The following is a 20847-nucleotide window of genomic DNA, read 5'->3' as shown; positions in this document are numbered from 1 at the left end:
CAGTAATAAAAATGTACAGTTGTCTCTATTCTTTACTGGACCTAAACAGAATAGAGAAACAAATAAGGTGCTTTGCACGTTCTTGTCTTTGTTGTTGTTTCTTTTCCTTTTTTGGTTGCTTTTTTTTTTTTGCTGCTGTAGAAAGGTATACTTGTATGTTAACATCACTTTTCACAGCCTCCCAGCTAGCTACTAAGTCTACTGGGAAAAGTGGTATTAAACAAATACAAATATCCCCATTCACAGCAGATTTACTCAGCCCTTGTAAGCCCAGGGACAAGTTAAGTCCTGGATGAGGTGAGTAGGGAGGCAGCAGGGGCCAGGGACAACTGTGGGGAGAGGGGAGGAGAGAGAAGAAGGGAGAAACCAATTCTATTTCTCCAAGTCACAGAAGGACAATGACTTTGTTCCTTGGCAGATTGTGGGATTCATTTAAAGGGATGCAGCAGGGAGAAGACTTGGTGGCATGGTAGAAAGAAGAACAATTACTTATTTTACAGTAACTGTGGTTCAAGACATGTTGTCCATGTGGATGAGAAGGTTACTCACCTTGTGCAGTAACTGAGGTTCTTTGAGATGGTTGTCGCTGTGGGTGCTCCACTTTAGGTGTCTTGGCGCCCTGTGCTTGTAATCTGAGATTTGTAGTAGCAGTGCCTGGTTGGGCCGCGTATGCGCTGTAGCCATCTCGCGTTTCTCCAAGTGGTTACATAGCAGTGCAAAGCCAACCATCCCCCAGTTCCTTCTCTACCTCAGAAGATGGCATTAAACTCCGAAGTGTAGGCTGGCGGGGGAGGGGGAAGGGAAATAGTGAAGCACTCACAGGGACAACCATCTCGAAAAACCTCAGTTACTGCACAAGGTGAGTAACCTTCTCTTCTTCAAAGAGTGTCCTTGGGGGTGCTCAGCGGAGGGGTTTCGGAGTTACTTCACTGGACAGTGGATAACACTGAGTCCAAACTGAGTGTCTGCTGCTGATTGTTGTTCTAAAGCATAATGTTTACTGAAAGTATGGGCGGATGCCCAGGTAGCTGCTTTGCAAATGTCAGTGACAGGCCACAGATGTTGATAACGCTCTGGTGGAGTGTGTGTGTGTGTGTGTGTGTGTGTGTGTGTGTGAACTCCAAGTGGAGATTGCAGACTGCTTGTTTGATAGCACAAATGAATACATACAGATATCCATTTGTATAGTCTGTTTTGAGATGGCTTGGCCCTTCGAGCATTCTGTTATGGAAATGAATAGTTGAGATGATTTTCTGAATGTTTTTGTTCTATGACGAAAGCTAACGCTCTGCAAATGTCTAGCGTGTGGAGTGAGGCCTCCCTGTTGTCAGTATGGTGCTTCAGGAAAAATACATGTAAGTAAATGGGCTGATTTAAATGAAAAGGGGTGGCAACCTTGGGTACGAATTTAGGGTGTGGTCATAGGAGTACTTTATCCTTAAAAAAACGTAGCATAAGATGGGTGTGCCATTAGGACACCTAATTCTCCCACCCCATCTTTGCTGATGTGATGGCAATTAGGAAAGCAACCTTCACTGTTAAGTGCAACAAAGCAAGTTGCAAGGGATTCAAATGAGTCTCCCATGAGACTGCATAGAACAAGGTTGAAATCCCACATGGCAGTAGGGTTTCTTAGTGTGGGATAAGTGTTTTCCATGCCTTTAAGGAAGCATTTAGTCATCAGGTGAGCAAAGACAGTGACTGCGTCCACCTTGTCGTGGAAGGAGGTGATGGCTGTCAAATGTAATCTGACTGAGCTGGTGGATAGCCCTGATTTTTTAAGTCCCAGAATCCTCGACTATATACTAGGGCCGACTGTGGAAAAAATCTGTTTGTACTGGCACCAAGTGCCAAATCGTTTCCACCTGTGTGTCTTTCTTGTGCTTAGTATCTGACCATTTGGTAGAATAACTTTCACTTCCTCGGAACAGTCTTTCTTGACCCCCCATTAGCCATGGAGTAACCAGGCCTTGTGGCGGAGTACTGCGAGGTTGGGGTCACGGACAAGCCCTGCATCCTGTGACAGAAGGTGAAGCACTAAGGGAAGGGTTCGAGGCAGTTTCACTGCCATTTGTCTCAGGTATGGGAACCACGTTTGTCCGGGCCACGTGGGTGCAATGAGAACGACCCTGGATTTGTCCTGCCTGATCTTGTGAACAACTCAGCTCAGTAGTGGGATCAGAAGAAAAGCATACATCAGTGGCGCTTCCCATTTTGTGAGGAGAGCGTCGCCCAGGGAGTGGTGTCCCAATCCAGCCAAGGAGCAATATTGTGGGCACTTGGCATTCTGAGCTGCTGCAAATAAATCTATGGAACCCCCACAGTTTGAATACGGCTTTGAGAATTCTGGGATCCATCTCCGACTCATGGATTTGTGAGAAATCTCTGCTTAGTTGGTCCACTGTTGTGCTCCGACATCTCAGCAGATAGGATGCCAATATCTCTATGCTCTTGGTGTTGCACCAATTCCAGAGGCGTATTGCCTCTGCATATGGAGGGTATGATCGTGCTCCCCCTTGACGATTTATATCGTACATGCATGGTATATTGTCAGTAAGGATCTTGATGGCATTGTTCTTGATTTAAGGGAGAAAGTGCTTGCATGCATTTCGGACTGCCCTTAGCTCCAAGGATGGACTCCGCTGGGAACCAGTGGCCATGGATCGATTTGCCACATAAATGCGCCCCCCAACCAACTAGAGAAAAGTGTCTGTCATGACTGTCATGGTTGGAAATTTTTGTTGGAAAGGGATTCTTGAGCAGACGTTCTGTGGTTGCGTCCACCATGTTAGCGAGTCTTTTACCCTGCAGGGCTTCTGTTGAGAGAATGTGTGTGTGTTATATACATGGTTCGAAGCCAGGCCTGTAAGCATTGCATGTGGAGCCTGGCATATTGTACGACAAACATTGCTGGCGACATGTGCCGCAACAGTTGTAAATGTGTGGCAGACGTTAGTGAGCTGTCCATCACTGTTGAAATTTAGGTTGATTAGGGTAAGGAAGCACTGTGGGGGTAACGTTGCTGTTTCTGTGAGATGGTTGAAGTAGGCTCCTATGAATTCCAACACTTAGACAGGAACCAGGGTGGACTTTTGTACATTTATTTGTAACCCAAGGTCTGTGAATAGGGTTATCGTGGTTTGCGTGGCATTTAGCACTCCTTGCTGCATTAGTGCCCTTATAAGGCAGTCATTTAAGTATGGAAATATCACTCCTTGTTCGCATAGGTGAGCTGCAACGACAGCGAGAACCTTGGAAAAAAACTCGAGGCAGCTGACAGGCAGAAGTACACAGTACACAGGCAGGGTAGCACTCTGTATTGGATATGTGGATTCCCTTGGGTGAATCGCACAAATCTTCGGTGTGCTGGGTTAAACCGTAATATGAAAATAAGCGTCCTGGAGGTCAAGGGCAGAGAGAATCTCCTTTCTCTAATGCCAGAATTATTGCGGATAAGAGTCACTATTTTGAAACGTCATGTTCTCACAAATTTGTTGTGTTTTCCCAAATCCAGGATGGGTCTCCACCTGTCGTTCTTTGTCTGAGCAAGAAAATAAACGGGAATAAAACCCTCTCCCCGTGTCGAGATGGTACAGGTTCCACAGCACCCAACTGTACGAGGTGGTTTATTTCCTGTTGTAACAGGTGCTCATGACAGGGGTCCCTGAAGAGGGACGGGGAATGGGAGTGGGTAGGTGGGATAGAAATAAAAGGGATGGAATAACCATTCTGGATAATCTCTAGAACCCATTTGTCTGTTGTGATGGTGTTCCAAACAAGGTAGTATGGTTACAGACTGTCTCCAAGTGAGCAAGAGACTAGATTTGGTTCCAGAATCAGAGAATGTGGAGGTCTCGTGCCCTCGACCACCCCTTCAAAATGATTGTCTGGAAGTAGATGGTTGAGACATTGAAGGCTGATCTTAGTTCTGTCAACGTCTGGTCTGTCTTTGTTTAAGTCGTTGGTCATTCTGTCTTTGGGGTTGAGAGTATGGGCAGCCTGGCATCTCTGGTTGTAAAACTTGCCTTGTTTCTTTTTGTTTGCAGGTACATATATGCTCAGGGTTTTTAACGTCGCCTGTGAATCCTTTAAGGTGTGTAAGGACACATCGGTTTTGTCAGCAAACAATTTTTGACCCTCAAAGGCTAAGTCCTCCACAGTGGATTGGACTTCCCTGGGGAACCTGGAGAGGTGGAGCCAGGATGCACGGCACATGACCATGGATGTATTGATGGACTGTGCTGCCATGTCTGCAGAGTCAAGAGAGGCTGTAGGGCTGTCCTGCCCCTCAGAGATGTTTGCCTTATACTGTTCCTTTTTGCCATCGGGTAAACTTTCAATAAGGTGGTCAATGGATGATTACCTGTTTTGTTCATTCCCTCTGGGGCACCTGGCATTAGCCACTGTCGGAAGACAGGATACTGGGCTAGATGGACCTTTGGTCTAACCCAGTATGGCCATTTTTATGTTAATTCCAACATTTTGCGAAACAGATTATGTGTGTATTTTGCCAGTACGGCCAAATAATTGACTATGTGGAACTGGAGTGTGATAGAGGAGTACGCTTTCTGACCAAAAAGGTTTAGCCTTTTCTAGTGCTTATCATGCAGGGTAATTCCGGACTAGTGGTGCTTTTCCCCTTTGGTTGACCACATCCACCACCACCGAGTTTGATGCGGGGTGGGTGAATAAAAACTCAGCCGCTTTTGCTGGCACATAATACTTTTTGTCAAACCTCTTACAGGACGGAGGGACTGTGACAGGTGCCTGCCAGATTATTTTTGCAAGGTCCATGATGGCATCATTAATTGGCAGTGCTATCTTTGCTGTTGGGGATGCCTGGTGTATGTCCTGAGCTAGTGAAATGTCCAGAGATTCAGCTATCCTTCTGAAGAGTCTTGAAAAGATTTGTTATCATCCCCCATAGTGGGGGGTGGTAGCATTATTGTTTCATCCGCTGACAAAGATGAGATGTGAGTGGTTGGCAGGGTGTCACCTTCAGCTGTGTCCTCAGGCTCCTCAATCTCTTCTTCTTGTGTCTCTAAGGGTGCTGGGACAGCTGGTGAAGGGGACTGTGTTGTTCTAGACCTCGGTGAGTTAGGGGGCCTGAGGCTTTGGGCCCTATACATAAGGCTCAATGTTTGTCATGGAGATCACAGATTCTGTTATTTTCCGTGACTTCCGCAGTGGCCCATGCAGCTGGCTCGGGAGTCGCCTGAGCAGCTAGGGGAGCCCCTGGGCCAGTCACGCTGGCTGATGCTGGGGCAGTCTCGGGGCCTCCTGCAGCAGGAGTTTGGGTGTGGGGAGGGGCTCAGGGCTGGGGACTGGGCCCATGCTCACCTGGGGGGGCCCTCCCCAGAAAGGCGACAGGAACTCTCCTCCCTCAGCTCCTAGCTCCATGTGCTGCCTCCACCCACAGGCACTGCCCCCGCAGCTCCCACTGGCCACAGTTCCCAGCCAATGGGAGTTGAAGAACCAGAGCTTCGGGGCGGAGTGGAGGCAGCATATGGAACTAGGAGCTAGAGGTTGCTGCTTCCCAGGAGCCAGGTAGGGAACCTGCCCCAGCCCCGTGGCCCCCCTTCCAAGTTTTAGTAAGAGGTATATAGTAAAAGTCATGGACAGGTCACAGGCCGCAAAGTTTTGTTTACTGCCTGTGACCTGTCCATGACTTTTACTAAAAATACCCCTGACTAAAACATAGCCTTACCTATACATTGCCCACGGATACCAGTATGGCCAGTCAGGTGGCAAGGGTATAGGAGGCGGTGTCTAGGGCTGCCCATACCAGCCCCGCATGTCTGTACAAGTTTGGTGCTGAGAGGGTCAAGGTTTAGATGAGGAATGGCAAGGAGTATATATTACTTCCTCATCCTCTTCTTCCTCATCGCAGGAGAGAGGAGGGGCTGATCCACAGGGAGTGGTTACCAGCCTTGGTCCTAGTCTCACTGGGGTACCATTAGTACCAAGTAGGGGAGTTCCAGGCATGGAGGCCACTATCAGGTCTGCATGCCTCATGAATTGCTGCGGAACCGCGAGGCTCAGTGCCAGGGACAGCATCATGCACTGACCTGGAATTAGGGTCGCAGCTGTTGGTGCCGACAACTTGGAGCTGTGCTGAATAGGTACAGCAGGTGGTGCCATCGTAGTGCTCAGTGCCAAGGTTTGATTTTACTGAGTGCACCTCCATTAGAGCTTGCCCGCATAGGGTCTTCAACTCCTCGGGACATCTGAGTACTGGATGTTCCCGGTGCCTCACTGTCCAGCGCTCTCGGAACCAGGCAGATTTCTCATTTGGCGATCGCTTTTTTTAGGCAAGTCTCATTGTCGAGATGAGTGCAACCGCTTTTTGGTAGCCTTCCTAGGAGCAGGCTCCTTAGCAGCTGTTGAAGTAGATCCCTTGTCAGACGCTGCCACTGGCGACCGTTGGCCAGATGGTGTCCTGGACTTGGGGTCAGAGGCAGGTTTGATGGATTTCTCCATCATCAGGAGCTTCAGTTGGAGATCCCTGGCCTTCCTTGTCCAGGCAGTCAATTTTCTGCAGTGTGGACACTTTGGGGTAATGTCCGCTGCCTTGGCGAGAGACACACACTGAGTGTAGTAGTCAGAGACCAGTATGGAAAGTCTGCAAGTCAGGCAGCTTTTAAAGCCAGATGAGCCAGACATGCCTGAGAGCGTGCGAGTCCTTTGGAGAAAGAAGAGGGATAACCCTGTTTTTCTCCCCCCCCCCCCTCTTTTTTTTTATTTAAGGAAATAGTCAAGTACCCACTGGGGAGGAAGGGGTAAAGAGGAAAAGGGAAAGGTTTTTTTTTCTTTAAAGAAAGAAATATATAAACTAAAATATAAAAGGCAAAGGAGTAGGGTAGATAACTACACCTAAACTAACCCTATCAGAAACACCACAAGCTATTAAGCTTACCTGAGATAAGAAAAGGCACTGCTGTCACTCCGACTCAAGCCAAAGGCGGTAGGGAAGGAAGTGTGGGACGGTTGGCTGCACACCACTATGTAACAGCTCGGAGTGGTGTGAGATAGCTACGGCGCATGCGTGGCCTGCCGGGCACTGCTACTACAAATCTCCGATTACAAGTGCAGGGTGCCAAGTCACCTAAAGTGGAACACCCAAAAGGGACACTCTGCAAAGAACCCCTACCTTCTGGTGGACATGCACCTCACATACAAGAGGAATCTTTTGACCAGCACTCAATTAGGTTTGCACTTGAGCCTTGCATGTCCTCATCATCCCTCCCCCTAAAAGTATATAGGCAGAGCAGCCCAACTGTCTTTCAGTTCTTTCACCGAAAAACTCAGTAAATATGGACTTTGAAGGAGCTATGTAGGAAAGCAGGTATTGGGATCCATCCAGACAAAACTTCTTGAAGAGCCACAGTATACTGTAGATCTTCTTTGAGTCTCTGGATCCTACTTATGACAGCCAGACCTTTCACAGCCTTATCTAATGCCTCAAATAAATTGAGTGATTTCCCAAACAGTTCTCTTACCTAAACAAAGAATAGCTCTGGAAACAACTAGAGCATTGAGCTGTGCTTCTCCCAGGTGTGTGGTTTGGGGAAGTTGACTGTGTAAATGAAAAGAGATACCATGCTGGTGAGGAACTCAGGGTGAGGTCTCAGTAACACCTTATCCCAGTGAAAAACAGCGTAAGGGGTGTCTGTCATTAGTTCTTGAATTTTGCTAACTATCCTGGCTGAAGTGATAGCCACGAGAAAGGTGATTTTGAGACTCAGATGAAAAGAGCACTTGGATAAGGGTCTAAAAAGAGACTCCACAAGAACTACATTAAAGTCTCAGGACTGAGGAGACTCCCAAATGGGAGCAATAGGTGTGAACCAATCCTTTTAGAACTTTTGAAGCAATGGGATGAGAAAACACTCGATTTAAATGAGAGAGTCATTGTGAAATGGCAGCTAAATGGACCCTGAAAGAACTGATGATGTGGCCCGATAACCTGAGTTGGAGAATATAATCCAAAACCTTGGGAATAGAAGCTTGCAACGGGTCAAAACCTTGTTGTGAAGTTCAGATGGAAAATCTCCTCCATTATGATCTGTACACTGGTCTCATAGGGTATGTCTATACAGCAAAGAAAAACGCACAGCTGGCCTGTGCCAGCTGATTCCCGTTTGCGGGGCTTAGGCTGTGGGACTGTTTCACTGCTGTGTAGACTTCCAGACTCAGACTGAAGCCCAGAATTCTACACAACAATAAAATAGCTCTACAGCCCCAGGCCCCATGAGCCCAAGTCAGCTGGCACTGTTCAGCTGCAGATTTTTCTTTGTTGTATAGACATACCTATAAAGAGCAGGAGACCTTCTATGGGTATCACTTGGATTTCTATGGAACAATCCATCTGCTCTGCTCAAAGGGTTCGTTGAAGAGATGGGGGATCTGGGTGGGAATTTGTCCTCGATTCCGAGATATTAAATCTGACAGATCAGGAACAAAAGTCAATGGCTGTTTGGACAGATGCAATAAGTCTGGGAGCCAATACTATCTGGCCCAATAAGGGGCTATCAATATCACTCTGGCTGCATCCTGCCTTATCCCCCTTATGACTTTGGGCATCAGGGGTATGGAAGAAGATGACCTTGAGACCAAGAGATGAGAATTTACTTGTCAGAGGAGATTCTAGTCATTGTCACCAGAAGAAAGCAGTCCTCAAAAAGAAAGTAAGGAGGATAAATTGAAATGGGGGGAAAGGGGGGGAGGGAAGAGGGCGTGGGGGTAGTAAAGAGTGTGATCTAGTGGACAGGGTACTAGACTCAGACTCTTGAGACAGGGGTTTTGTTCTCAGCTTTAATGACTGTGGACAAATCATTTCACCTTTGTGCCTCTTTTCCCCCTCTGGCGCATTGTCTGTTTAGACTAAGATCTTTGTGGCAGTGACTGTATATATCTGAACAATGGCTAGCATACTAGGCCTCACTCCTGGTTGGATATCTAGATGCTACTCTAATACTAGTCACTCACAGCAGCTGGCTTAATACTTGTGCGAACCCATTAACAGTCTATCTGGCAGTAGAAGGTCCTAAAGCAGCAAACACAAATATGCTTTTGCCAGTAGTGTCTAAATTTCTGCCTATGAAAATAAAACATTTTCTGAGATGCTGTCAGTCTTATTTTTAGAAAAGGCTGACTATATGCGATATTGGAAATATATTCTCTTCTTAATAGGAAATCAATGTTTTGACACTTCAAGGTGGACCTGGGATCGTTTCCCTCCTCACTATCTCACCCAGGAAAGAATCCCAGATCTCGAGCTTCAAAAGGGAGCTCTTCCATCTCTCTTTCTATATGACTGAGGAGACCAAAGCAGCTCAATCAAGCAACAGCTGTAGCTACAAACAGAAGAGCCATATATGAAGCTTCATAGGTATCTTTCATATAGTATTTTACCACTTGACTTCTGGCCTCTGTTGCCTCCTTTCCATTGTATAAAAACAGTATTGTCCTAGGTTAGAAGTTATACTAAGCAACGTGAGTGATATTTTGTCACTTTAATCTACAAGATATGGCACCTATTAGGTAAGCATCCTTCATCCAAGCATCTAAAGCATGTTTGAGGGTCTGAGAGAAGTAATTCTGTAACTACAATGCAGGCAACCATTAAACTCCTTTTTGTCAGATTTGGCATCTCTGTGGAGATGTTTATTCCTCGAGAATCATTTCTCTAACAACTCTAAAACTTCCTTAGCACTAAACTTCTAAATTAAGAAGAACTAGACCTAATTGGGGAAGAAAAATTGAGCAAGAAGGCGGCATCTGATTTGTTACTCCAGAACTGACTGGCTCTCAGAAAGCAGCTGATCAAAGAGACTGAAAAAGCACAAGACAAGGCTGTCAGAAGAAGAAAGCTCTTGACTGCTGAGCTTCACATGCAAAAAGGTAGAGTCCCAATGCAAATGGGTAACTAGGAACTGGCCCAAACAAGCCTGAATGACTCTGGCCTGGTCTACACTACAGTTAGGTTGACATAAGGCATCTTATGTCGACCTAATTATCTCAATGTCTACACTGCAGCTTTGTCCTGCCGATGTAAGTGCCCTACTACGTGGACATAACTCCACCTCCACAAGAGGTGTAGAGCTTATGTCGCTGTAGTTAGGGTGACTGTGTAGACACACACTTATATGGGTTGATAGTGCTAGTCAATTTCACAGCTCCAGAGCAATGAAACTGACAAGAAGCAGGGGCATCTAGAGGTCAGTGTCCCCTGGGCCCCTGTCCCCCACTCTTGGGGGGGGGGGGAAGGGGGAAGAGGACAAGAAGCCAGGACAGCTTCTCTCCTCCCCTCCCACCCCCTGAGCTGGGACCAATGGCTGTCTTGCCAATTTCTGGGCTCCATGGTGGAGCTGTGAAATTGACATGGCTGCCTGGCTCCCAGCAGGGAGAGGGTGGGGGGGGTGCACCAAGAAGTGCAAGGCAATTTTCCCCTGGTTCCGGCAGATGATTGGGAGCCCAGGAGCTTGTGGAGCAGCCTGGCTCCCAGTAAGAAGCTGCCAGTGGAGCTCTCAGCTCCCGACATTGCCCGTCTTCTGTCCATAGAAGCACTCCCGGTGAGGACATGCACCACCAACCCAAGGAGGGTAGTGTGGACATCAGTAATTACTGCGGTAGCTCTAGGTTAACGTAATATAGGTCGACTTAAGTTTTTAGTGTAGACAAGCCTTTACACTTGAATCAAATATAGGAACTTATATGTGGCATGTATTGATGCCCTTCTGGAACATCAAAAGACACCCTTCTGTGTGCAAACTCAACATGCTTCCAAGTCTTAAAGACACACAAATCTGATGTGCTTACACTGATTAAACAAAATTTTGCTGTTTTTATTGCTCTTCTCAATCACTGCTCTAGCTGCTTTATTGTGTTTAAAAATGTGCTATGCTTCGAAGTGGTTAATCCTGATGCATGTGTTAAGATCAATTTGTCAATGCAATATACTGCTGGGGGAATTCTGCCCCACTCTACGTTCCCATAACTCATGTCCCTGGCAGATTGCTTTGCTTTGCTTTACTTCACTTCCTCACAGAAAAAGGACTTTCTGACAGGGGAAGCAAGAGTGGTCACATGTCCCTCCTAAACAGCACAGGTGCTAATTTTGGGGGCCTGGAACAGCCTGCAGAGCATTAAATCTCTGCGAGAGGGCAGGGGGCGCAGCTGTATTTGCCCCAGCCAGTGGCTCCTACCCTTCAGTGGGCTCAGCTGCTAGTCCCAAGTGGGCTGGGGGAGGACAGAATCTCCTCTTCCCCTGCAAAGAGCAGCTGGTGCTGTATCAGACACATCCCCTGGTTGTAGGAAATTCCACACCCCTGCCCACCTGTTTCCTGCCCTCACTGCTCCTCAATCACAGTTGGAGGGATCACTGTACGGGGAGCTGTTCCCCGATCCACCCAACCCCCATGCATCTGGACCCCCTGACTGAGCCTCATCCTTCTGCACCCAGACCCATACCAATCACCTGCAATCAAATCGCAACTCTAAGGAGCCCCCTTGAACCCAAATCCCCCACTGACCCCCACCCCTGCACCCAGACCATCCTCTGCTGAGCCCCTGCACTCAATCCACCAAGCCCCGCACCACTCCAACGAGCCCCCACACACCCTAACCCCCAGCCCCCCCATTCACCCTGTACCTGGACCCCTCCCCCCACTGAGCCCTCCTGCCAAGCCCCATCCCTCCACACCCAGACCCCTCCCCCCGTTGAGGCCCAAACACTTCACCTGGATCTCCCTGCAGAGTCCCATTACCCCTGCACTCAGAACCCCCACAACTAGCCTCCATGCATCCAGATTCCCCCACTCTCACACCCCACTGAACCACCCTCACCCAGATCCCTCTCAATCCACATCTAGATACCACCACACTAAGCCCCCCATCACACTTGGATCCTGCCTGCCCAAGCCTATTTGCCCACCCTTGGTGCGGAGGAGCAGGCCCGGCCCTTGCACTGTGTCAGAGTCGGATGCAGCCTCATCACTCCGCACCTGTGGGACGCTGACTTGGTTATCTCCCACCTCCATGAAACCAGTGGTCTGCGCTCCCCACTGCCATGCTGGAACTCCACATTTATTTATTGACAAATAAGATTTGCAGAATTTTAAAATAGTGTGCAGAATTTTTATTTTTTTGGTGTAGAATACCTATGACTGACGAGGTTTAGTACACCTTGCTATGGTGGAGGAAGTAAGCAGAGGAAACAGAGAGGAAGTTCACAGGATTGGAAATTTCCACACATCCAATGGAATTTCCAATAAAATTAAAATGTTACGATGTATGAAAATAAGTATTAATAGTTTATCATTGTTCATTAGAAGATTATTTTAACCTATAAACAACACTTCAACAAAGAATCTTCACTTTAGTCATATCCAGTTAACTTTAAGACTCAAATTTTCTTTTATGGGAGCCATGTCTTATCTGACTTGACAACTTTCCTGTATTCGTATGTCCTCTTGGAGTAATAGGGTTCACTCTCAGGCCTGGATTACACTACAGAGTTAGGTGGATGTAATGCAACTTACGTCGCCCTAACTCTAAGCATCTACACTACACCAGTGGTCCTACTGATGTAAGTCGCCCACAAATTGACTTAACTCCACCTCCATGAGAGGTGTAGCACTTAGGTTGATGTAGTTAGGGCAATGCAGTGTTCATGTTGGCCTCACAGCCCAAGCCATCAGCCCTGCCACTGACAGCTCTGGCTGTTGGCCCCACGACAGGAGGGCTCCAGCTATCAGTGCCACCAGTAGCGTAGCTGGTGTGGGTAGTGGGGGGGGGGAGGGAAGGGGCAGCAACTGCTCCCCCACTGAGCACAAGTAGCACCTTGTCAATGTCTTGGCGCCTTTTAAATTTTCCCCTGTTGGGGGAACAGAGGGAACGATCCAAAAGAGAAAAAGGCACCACCCACTGCGGCGCTTTTACTCACCCGGCGGCGCTCCGGGTCTTTGGCGGCACCTCGGCAGCGGGACCTTCACTCACTCGGGGTCTTCGGCAGCACCTCAGTGGCGGGATCTTCAGTGCTGCCGAAGACACCTGGAGCAAGTGAGGGCCTGCCACCGGAGCACCGCTGGGTGAGTAAAAGCGCAGCAGCAGGTGGTGCCTTTTTTTTTGGATCGCTCCCCTTGTTCTCTCCACCTGGCTACGCAGCTGAGTGCCACACAATGCAGTAATTACTGTGGTAGCTGTTAGTTAACCTAACTTAGGTTGACTTAATTTGTAGTTTCAGAGTAGCAGCCGTGTTAGTCTGTATTCGCAAAAAGAAAAGGAGTACCTGTGGCACCTTAGAGACTAACCAATTTATTTGAGCATAAGTTTTCGTGAGCTACAATGAATGCATCTGAAAAGCTTATGCTCAAATAAACTGGTTAGTCTCTAAGGTGCCACAAGTACTCCTTTTCTTTTTAATTTATACTGTAGACAAGGCCTAATTTATCTGAGGCAGAGACTATAATTTATTATGGCCTAGCGGCCTAGCATAAGGGGCCCTGCAACATAAATATTAAAAAACACTCAGCCTTTGAACAAAAGCCTAAATATATCTGTGGCATCCCTCCTGCTTCCTTTTTAATTTGTTGGTTTATGACAATTTTACTGTTACTGAACTGGTGGGTTACTGTTGTATACCACTTATGTTATGTGTTCAGTGGATTGTGAGGCATTTCATTATTTTTGGTCATATTTTGTCAAGTGCTTTAAAGGCCTTAGAATTCAAAGTAATACATTAATTTTTTCCATGCTGTTAAGCGCTACAGAAAATCTTTTAAACAAAAGACCTTTTGAGCTCAACTACTTTTAACAGGAAACCAACTTGCTATGACAATATACTGAACTGGGTCTGAAAGACTCAGAAAAGAGTAAGTCAGAAGTTTAAATGCATCCTTATTTTCAGACAAATGTTTAACATGTTGCAATTTAAGAAGTCAAACAAACAAAATATATAACATGCATTAGGTTCTTTCTAGATAAAAAGTAATTTTAAATATCACTTACTATTTGTAGAAAACAGTTTAGTTTTTTCTATTTCAACTGTTAGCCTGCCTCTGATTTTCAACCCTTTACTTACATCTTGGCTCAGAGCCATGAAACTCCTCTGCAGTTCTTTAGCAAATTCCAGGTTATTCGTGACTTCCTGGTACTTAGACACTGCATCCTTGACAAACAAAAAATTAAAGCGACACTTGTTACAAATCAAGAGATATGCACTTCCAAGTGATAACTTTCTGCATAAAGCACTGTCTTCCTCTAAAAATAAGTTGAGCATCTTTAAACAGTAATGAGGGTTTGATATTTGAGGCTTCAAATATATTGAGTAGAAGAAACATGCAAATGTTTGAAGTTTTAAGGACTTCGCTTTCTGGAATAAAGGGGCCACCGGGCATGTGCACATGCATGAGAGAGTTGTTTTAATATTTAGTTTGATTACTCTATTTTAGTCAACTAAAAATGGGTCAAGTCTCATGAAAACAAAAAGCAACTCCTAGAAAGACATATGCAATACAAAACATTTTTAAGACTAACCCAGGTCAGACTAACCTACAATTAATGCAGCCTAGAAAAAGGGTGGAAAGCAGGATGGATAAAAATTGAGGATTTTAAAGAAAAAAGCAAAAATCTGATATTTAATTTAATACATATTTCTTTTTAGAAATAACCTTGTTTAAAATTTAATTTTAAATTACCAACTATGTTAAGGCCTACTTTTACTATAAAAAACAGTTACTTACTGTAACTGTAGTGCTTTAAGATATGATGCAGATGTGTATTCCACTTAGGTGGGTGCATGTTTAAGTGGAATACATGCCTACATCTACGTGAAGATGACTCTGGGTTCAGTTTAGTTAGCAGGTGAAGAGAATATTTTCTTCATTTGGACTACTTCATTCAAAATTGAGAAACTGGGGAGCTGAAAAAGCAGGAAAGTTTGTTTTCCTCTTCCAAATTATGAATAAAAACCAAGTGGGAGAGGAGGAGATCTACAAATTCTAAAAACCTGAAGGACACGGGGCCAGATTTTCAGAAGTTATTTAAGTACATAAGATGCAGCCATGTGACTAGTGGGATTTAGATGCTCAACCTGCTTTGCAGGGTGGATTAAAACAAAAAATTAAACTCAATTTATAAAAAAATTAATTTAAATACATTCTTCTTTTTAAAAGTAAACCTATTTAAAATGAAATCTGAAAACAGATATGTTAAGGCCTGAACTTTTATAATCTCTTAAAACATTTAAAAAATATAAATATGCTGAATCCATAAGCCTCTATCAAAAACATTAAAGGCTGCTTGTCTATTTAAAGAAAGAACCAGAAGGAAATCTTTTGAGGTCAAGCTTTATAAATATGGCACAATAAGCGAGCGTAAGTAACTTGGAAGACTTTCACTTTCATGAAACATAGGAGAGCAAGAACTTCAGCTCCGGTCACTTTTAACATAGGCATATTTGAAAATTTTCCCAGGCTGACCTGAAAATCATTTTAATTCACTGATTACAGTCAATCCCTCTGTTTTATAAATCATTCAGTTGTAAAAAATGTGAAACGTTTTGATAAGATAAGTTTTATATCCAAAACATTTAAAGTTGTCTCACTTAATATACATTTTATGCACCATTTCGTGTTTAATTAAATTTCAGTTAAAATCCTAATGCAGCTTGACATGAATCATGAGCAAAGTTATCTTGTAAATAAGCAATATATCATTCACCATTTTCTAACATACTATATATATATACACATATATATACATACACATACACACACACCCCTCACTTAATAGGAATCTGAAAATATTTGTATATAGTTACAGTGTACCTTTCTAGGTAGCAAAAGGATGTATCAAATCTAATGTAAAGGCTCTATTTAGACCCTCTCTTTTGAAAATAAGTACAAATGGAAAAGGAAATTAAAATTGATGTTAAATCAAGGCACTTGTGATTTAAAAATCCATCTACCCTGCTGCACAGGCACTTTTGAAACCACACACACACGCATACCCAGACCACCCCTTCCCCCACCCCCTCCATCACCTATCTGCATCTTTAGGCATTGTGATCACGATGGTGGCAATATATCCATTTACTAATAATAGTTAATACTTCCTTCGCTGAAAAATCAGTTAATTCTAAACACAAAACATGTCTTATAAACTTTTTCTTAAATATCCAGTACATTTAAGGTAGTTTTATTTAACTAATGAAAATAAATTTAAAATGCTCTTTTTGTATTTTTAATGTAATTTCAATTTCCATCCAACTGCAACTTGACAAATCCCGAATAAAAATTTATCTGGCAAATAAGTGTGTCATTCACCATTTCTGATTAAATGATGAGCTGTATAATTGCTTAAGTAATTGGTGGGCAGACATAACAGATCCTCTAGGTTAGCAAGTAGTACCAAATGTAGTGCAAATGTACATTTAATTGCAAATCAACATGTTTTAATGTTTATACCAGTGAGAATTAACTTTTTCTTAATAACTAAATAAAAATGCAAAACATTGCCTTGCTAATTTAAATAATGATTAAGATTATTTTTTAAAGCAATACATCCTGGTAGACAATTTCCTTCCCAAGCTATTTTAAATATTTGCTCACATCTTACATTTATATTCCATCATCCCCTCCACCAAAACCAGGCCAGACTCCTGCAAAACTCTGAAGTTCTACACACAAGTTTGGGGAAGGAGACAGCAGACAGCTGAAATCCCTGTTGGGGTAGTTAATGGTGGTGCATTCTTCATGAATTATGATTTTGCTAGCAGAGATGTCTCTCTCAGGGTGTAAGAATAGAGGGTATGTATAATTGGTTCCTTTAATTTTTCCACTCCCTTGCTTTTTAAGTTCTCTTAGGCTTATTACATAGAGCTAGCTTAATAACAAGGCAGTGTTTGTGTAATTAGGTTCCCAGGTGGTTTGTTTTAAAGATAAGTGATTTTGAAGATCACCGCCACTCTAGTGACTCAGAAGCAAAACCCTGAAAACTAAACCTGGATATTCAGTGAAGTAATGGCACCATTCACAGATAGGATCTTTACAAATGTACTCATTCCAATATTAAATAGCATGCTCTTCATGAAATTCTCTCATTTCCTCAAAAGCTCCACTCCTGATTATGAACAGCAACGGAGCTAGCTGAACAAAAAGCATTACCAGCTGAAAGATTTCCCCCCAAAAGTGAAAATGTTCATTTTTTTTTAAATAGAAAATATTTTAAGTACCCCAAAAAATTTAGCCTCTACAGTTTAGTCTTTGGTTATCTTCATATTCAGTCATTGTCTTTTGTCAAGTAGCCAATGTGGTCCACAAGGTGGTTAGCCTGTGTGGCCCAAGCGATCAAGTGGCCCAGTCAACTGGCTAACCCATTTTTTCAAACCGCTCTACTTAGCACTTTCATGAACAGGATTTTTGACAACCCAAAAAGATATTTAGGCTTTAACTACACTATGCACCTTTTAGCGACACAGCTGTGCTGCTACACTTGTGCCACTAAAAAGCTCACAGTTTAGCTGCCGTTTGTCAGTAGGAGAGCGCTTTTCGTCAGTAACATTTCTGTCGTGACAGGGGGAGAGGGAGTTAAACACCCCTGAACAACAAAAGTTTTGCTGACCAAGTTCCAGTGTAGACAAAACCTTAGATGACAATCCTGTTTTAGGAGATTGTTCTGCTAGGTCAGCAGCTCTGGTTCAGATCTAGGTCTTCAGCATAACAGCTGCTGCTGCTTTGATGAAGACCTGTTCTTTAACAAAGTTCCCCTTCTTTTGTAAAAGATTTTCTAATGCAACAAATCCTCCTCAAGTAGCTAACTCCATGTATCAGGTTAGCCCTCAGTTCCGACCCAGAGAACATTAATGGGGCATATAAGAAAGATGGTATTCTACTCCTCTCTTAACTCATACCAGGCAGCTTTCACATATTACAAAAACTGAGTTCAAATGTAAATCATATTTTCCCTCACTCAGCTATAGCACATAAATTAACATTGACCATAACTTAATCCTTATTTCATCTTGTTAATTAACCAATTTATATTAGCCAAGAGAGATCTAAATTATCACTACACACAAATTGTACAGTTTGTATGTTTTAAGATAGAAGGGTCCAAAAAATTATGGCACTAAAAATGTGAATTTGGGGAGCCAACTTTTAACTGATAGATTTTCTTGAAACTCCCCCAAAAATTCAAGTCTGATTTTGAGATTACGTGCTGAACTTTGGGTCATTACACTGTTTTCCTATAAAAGAGGCTGAACTCTTGCTTTAGGTGTGAAACCGAACATAATCTTAATTATAGCACCAGCACAGATAAACAACAGTACCACTGAAATTTAAGTCAGTTTTCACCACAGTACACTAACAATTGTGAACCTAAACAAACAAAAATACCAGCACACACATATATCCTTGTAGCTTTTCAATCTATCATCAGTATAGCTGAAGCCAGATCTACTCAGTTATTTTTAAATTTGAGTTCATATTTAAAAAAAAAAAAAATCAAGCACTGACAGCCTGCTAGAAGAGATTTATGGAAGTTTCGATTTTTACCAGTTGATCTTGATTAAGGCGCTCTCCCTTGTTCATTCGATCCTGGTAATCATCGAGTTTGCCCTAGGGGGAAAAATAAATGCTTTTATGTTTTGGGTACTACAAGTCATAAAGAGCTAACCACAACAGAAGTGAGTTATGTTACGGTTCCTCCCATGTTTGTCACAATACCTATTTTATATGAAATTACACTGTAACACAAGGTGCAAACGGACATGATTATGAGCTTTGTATGTAAATACCTGCACTCATTTTACATTTAAAAATACACTTTTACACAGAGGAAGTATTTTAATCTCACTTATTCTGTTACTATAATGCACATCTTAGTGACCTTTCTTGCAACCAACAGAAAGTTACTTTGCATCAGCACTGAAAGCGACCTGCAAAGGAACACAACTAGGCATGTGCGCCCTGTTTAGTTTCATGGTGCATAAAGACAACACAAAGCTTTCTTCATTTTTGTTTTTCCACACACACTACTCAGGGTCTATCTGCTCTGGGAGACTCTAAAGAACAAGAACCAGAGAAATACATCACAAGTACCAAGAAAGTGAAACCTAATTAACTGGGAGGAGGCAATTTTTATTTATGCTGTTTAAACATTTTTGCTAACATTCATTTTCCTAATATTTGGATTCAACACCTCCCCTCCAGTTATGGGCTGAGAAAACCGTCAATCCATATGTGACTTTATTAAGTCCTCAAGTAAACCATGAAGGACCAGACCAGACTTAACATTCCTCACATTTAATGTAGGACACCTCTATACATCCAAGACACATAGAGCACACACACATTTTCTTTTGCTGGTGACTTAAGAGTTAAGTCAGATAGGCAAATATCTTCTAATTCCTTTGTGTTCATTTCCTGCTAACCCAAAGAGTGAGGAACCAAGCTCAGCCCTGAACTAAAAATCTTATGCACTGCACTAAACGGCCAGAGATATGACTCCAAAAGAAATGAGACTCCAAAACCAATCTTGGTAAAGTCAAACCAATGCTTTTCAGAAGCAAAATATTTAATGTAGTTAGGTAACTGCTTACTGTCCCTTATCACTTAGTTTACAAAACAAAAATCGTTAAAGTACTTCCTAAATTCGGTGTGGGCAAACTACAACCCACAGGCCGTATCCGGCCCGCCAGCTGTTTTAATCCATCCCTCAAGCTCCCACTAGAGACCAGGGTCTGGGGCGTGCCCTACTCTGGCACTCCAGCCGGGAAGCAGGGTCAGGGGCCATTCCACATGGCTCTTGGAAGCAGCGGCATGGCCCCCTTCCAGCGCTTCAGCCGGGTAGCAGGGTTGGGGGCCGTGCCACATGGCTCCCAGAAGCAGTGGTATGCCCCCCCCAACCCCGGCTGCTACACATAGGGTCAGCCAGGGGGCTCCGCTGCACACGTTGCCCCCACACCAAGCACCGCCCCCGCAGCTCCCATTGGCTGGGAACTGCAGCTAATGGGAGCGCAGGGGCGGTGCCTGCAGATGGGGCAGCATGCAGAGACACCTGGCTGCACCTCTGCATAGGAGCCAGAGAAGGGACATGCTGCTGCTTCCGGGAGTCGCTTGAGGTAAGCACCACCCAGAGCCTGCACCCAAGCCTCTCCCTGTGCCCCAACCCCCTGCCCTGTGAACCCCCCAGACCCAGCCCAGTGCACCCTCCTGCACCCCAAACCCCTCATCCCCAGTCCCACCCCAGAGCCCAGACCCCCAACCGGAGCCCTCACCTCCCCCCCGCACCCCACTCCACCACGTCAGCCCAGAGCTCACTCCCGCAACCTGAACTCATTTCTGCCAAGCCCCCCCCAGGAGCCCGCACTCCCAACCAGAGCCCTCACCACCACCCCCCGCACCCCAACCCCAACTTTGTGAGCATTCATGGCCCACCATACAATTTCTATTCTCAGATGAGGCCCTCGGGCCAAAGAGTTTGCCCACCCCGACCTAAATGATACACGAGCCATGTAATAAACATACTTATCAAATATAAAGAAATGCCTATTTTGTCAAAAAGAAAACTGCCGTAATAGAGCTAGAAGATGATAAAAATGGTCGACAAGAGTCAATATTTCAAAGTGCAGTAATTTTTAGTGGCATGTAACTCAAGTCAAATGGTAACTTCTCTTCAAACTTCAAAAATTCCCCTTCTGCCTTTAGAATTTAGCAATTCTTAGAAAAAGGTAGTCATCCAAGACAATTACAGAGACCTAAAATAGTAACCAGTTTTTATTACAGATGTTTGTAATTATGGATTCAACACTTTAATCTACACTAATATCTTTACCAATTG

At 44.2% G+C, this 20847-nt stretch overlaps 1 protein-coding gene across 3 annotated transcripts in view; it reads right to left on the bottom strand.

Moving 5' to 3' along the window:
- CAPRIN1 (cell cycle associated protein 1) overlaps window positions 1-20847 on the bottom strand; it is an 80689-nt gene that overhangs the window by 42711 nt on the left and 17131 nt on the right. For all 3 annotated transcript variants that reach the window (XM_077818519.1, XM_077818521.1, XM_077818520.1), the window contains exons 3-4: window positions 18561-18623; window positions 14084-14170 (exon numbers count right to left, since the gene is read on the bottom strand). In XM_077818519.1, coding sequence (XP_077674645.1) covers window positions 14084-14170; window positions 18561-18623 — 150 coding nt within the window. The remainder of the gene's footprint in view (window positions 1-14083; window positions 14171-18560; window positions 18624-20847) is intronic.

The sequence above is a fragment of the Eretmochelys imbricata genome, chromosome 6 (genome assembly GCF_965152235.1).
Source record: "Eretmochelys imbricata isolate rEreImb1 chromosome 6, rEreImb1.hap1, whole genome shotgun sequence".
Lineage (NCBI taxonomy): Eukaryota > Metazoa > Chordata > Testudines > Cheloniidae > Eretmochelys > Eretmochelys imbricata.
This window is presented reverse-complemented; position numbering and strand designations above follow the sequence as displayed.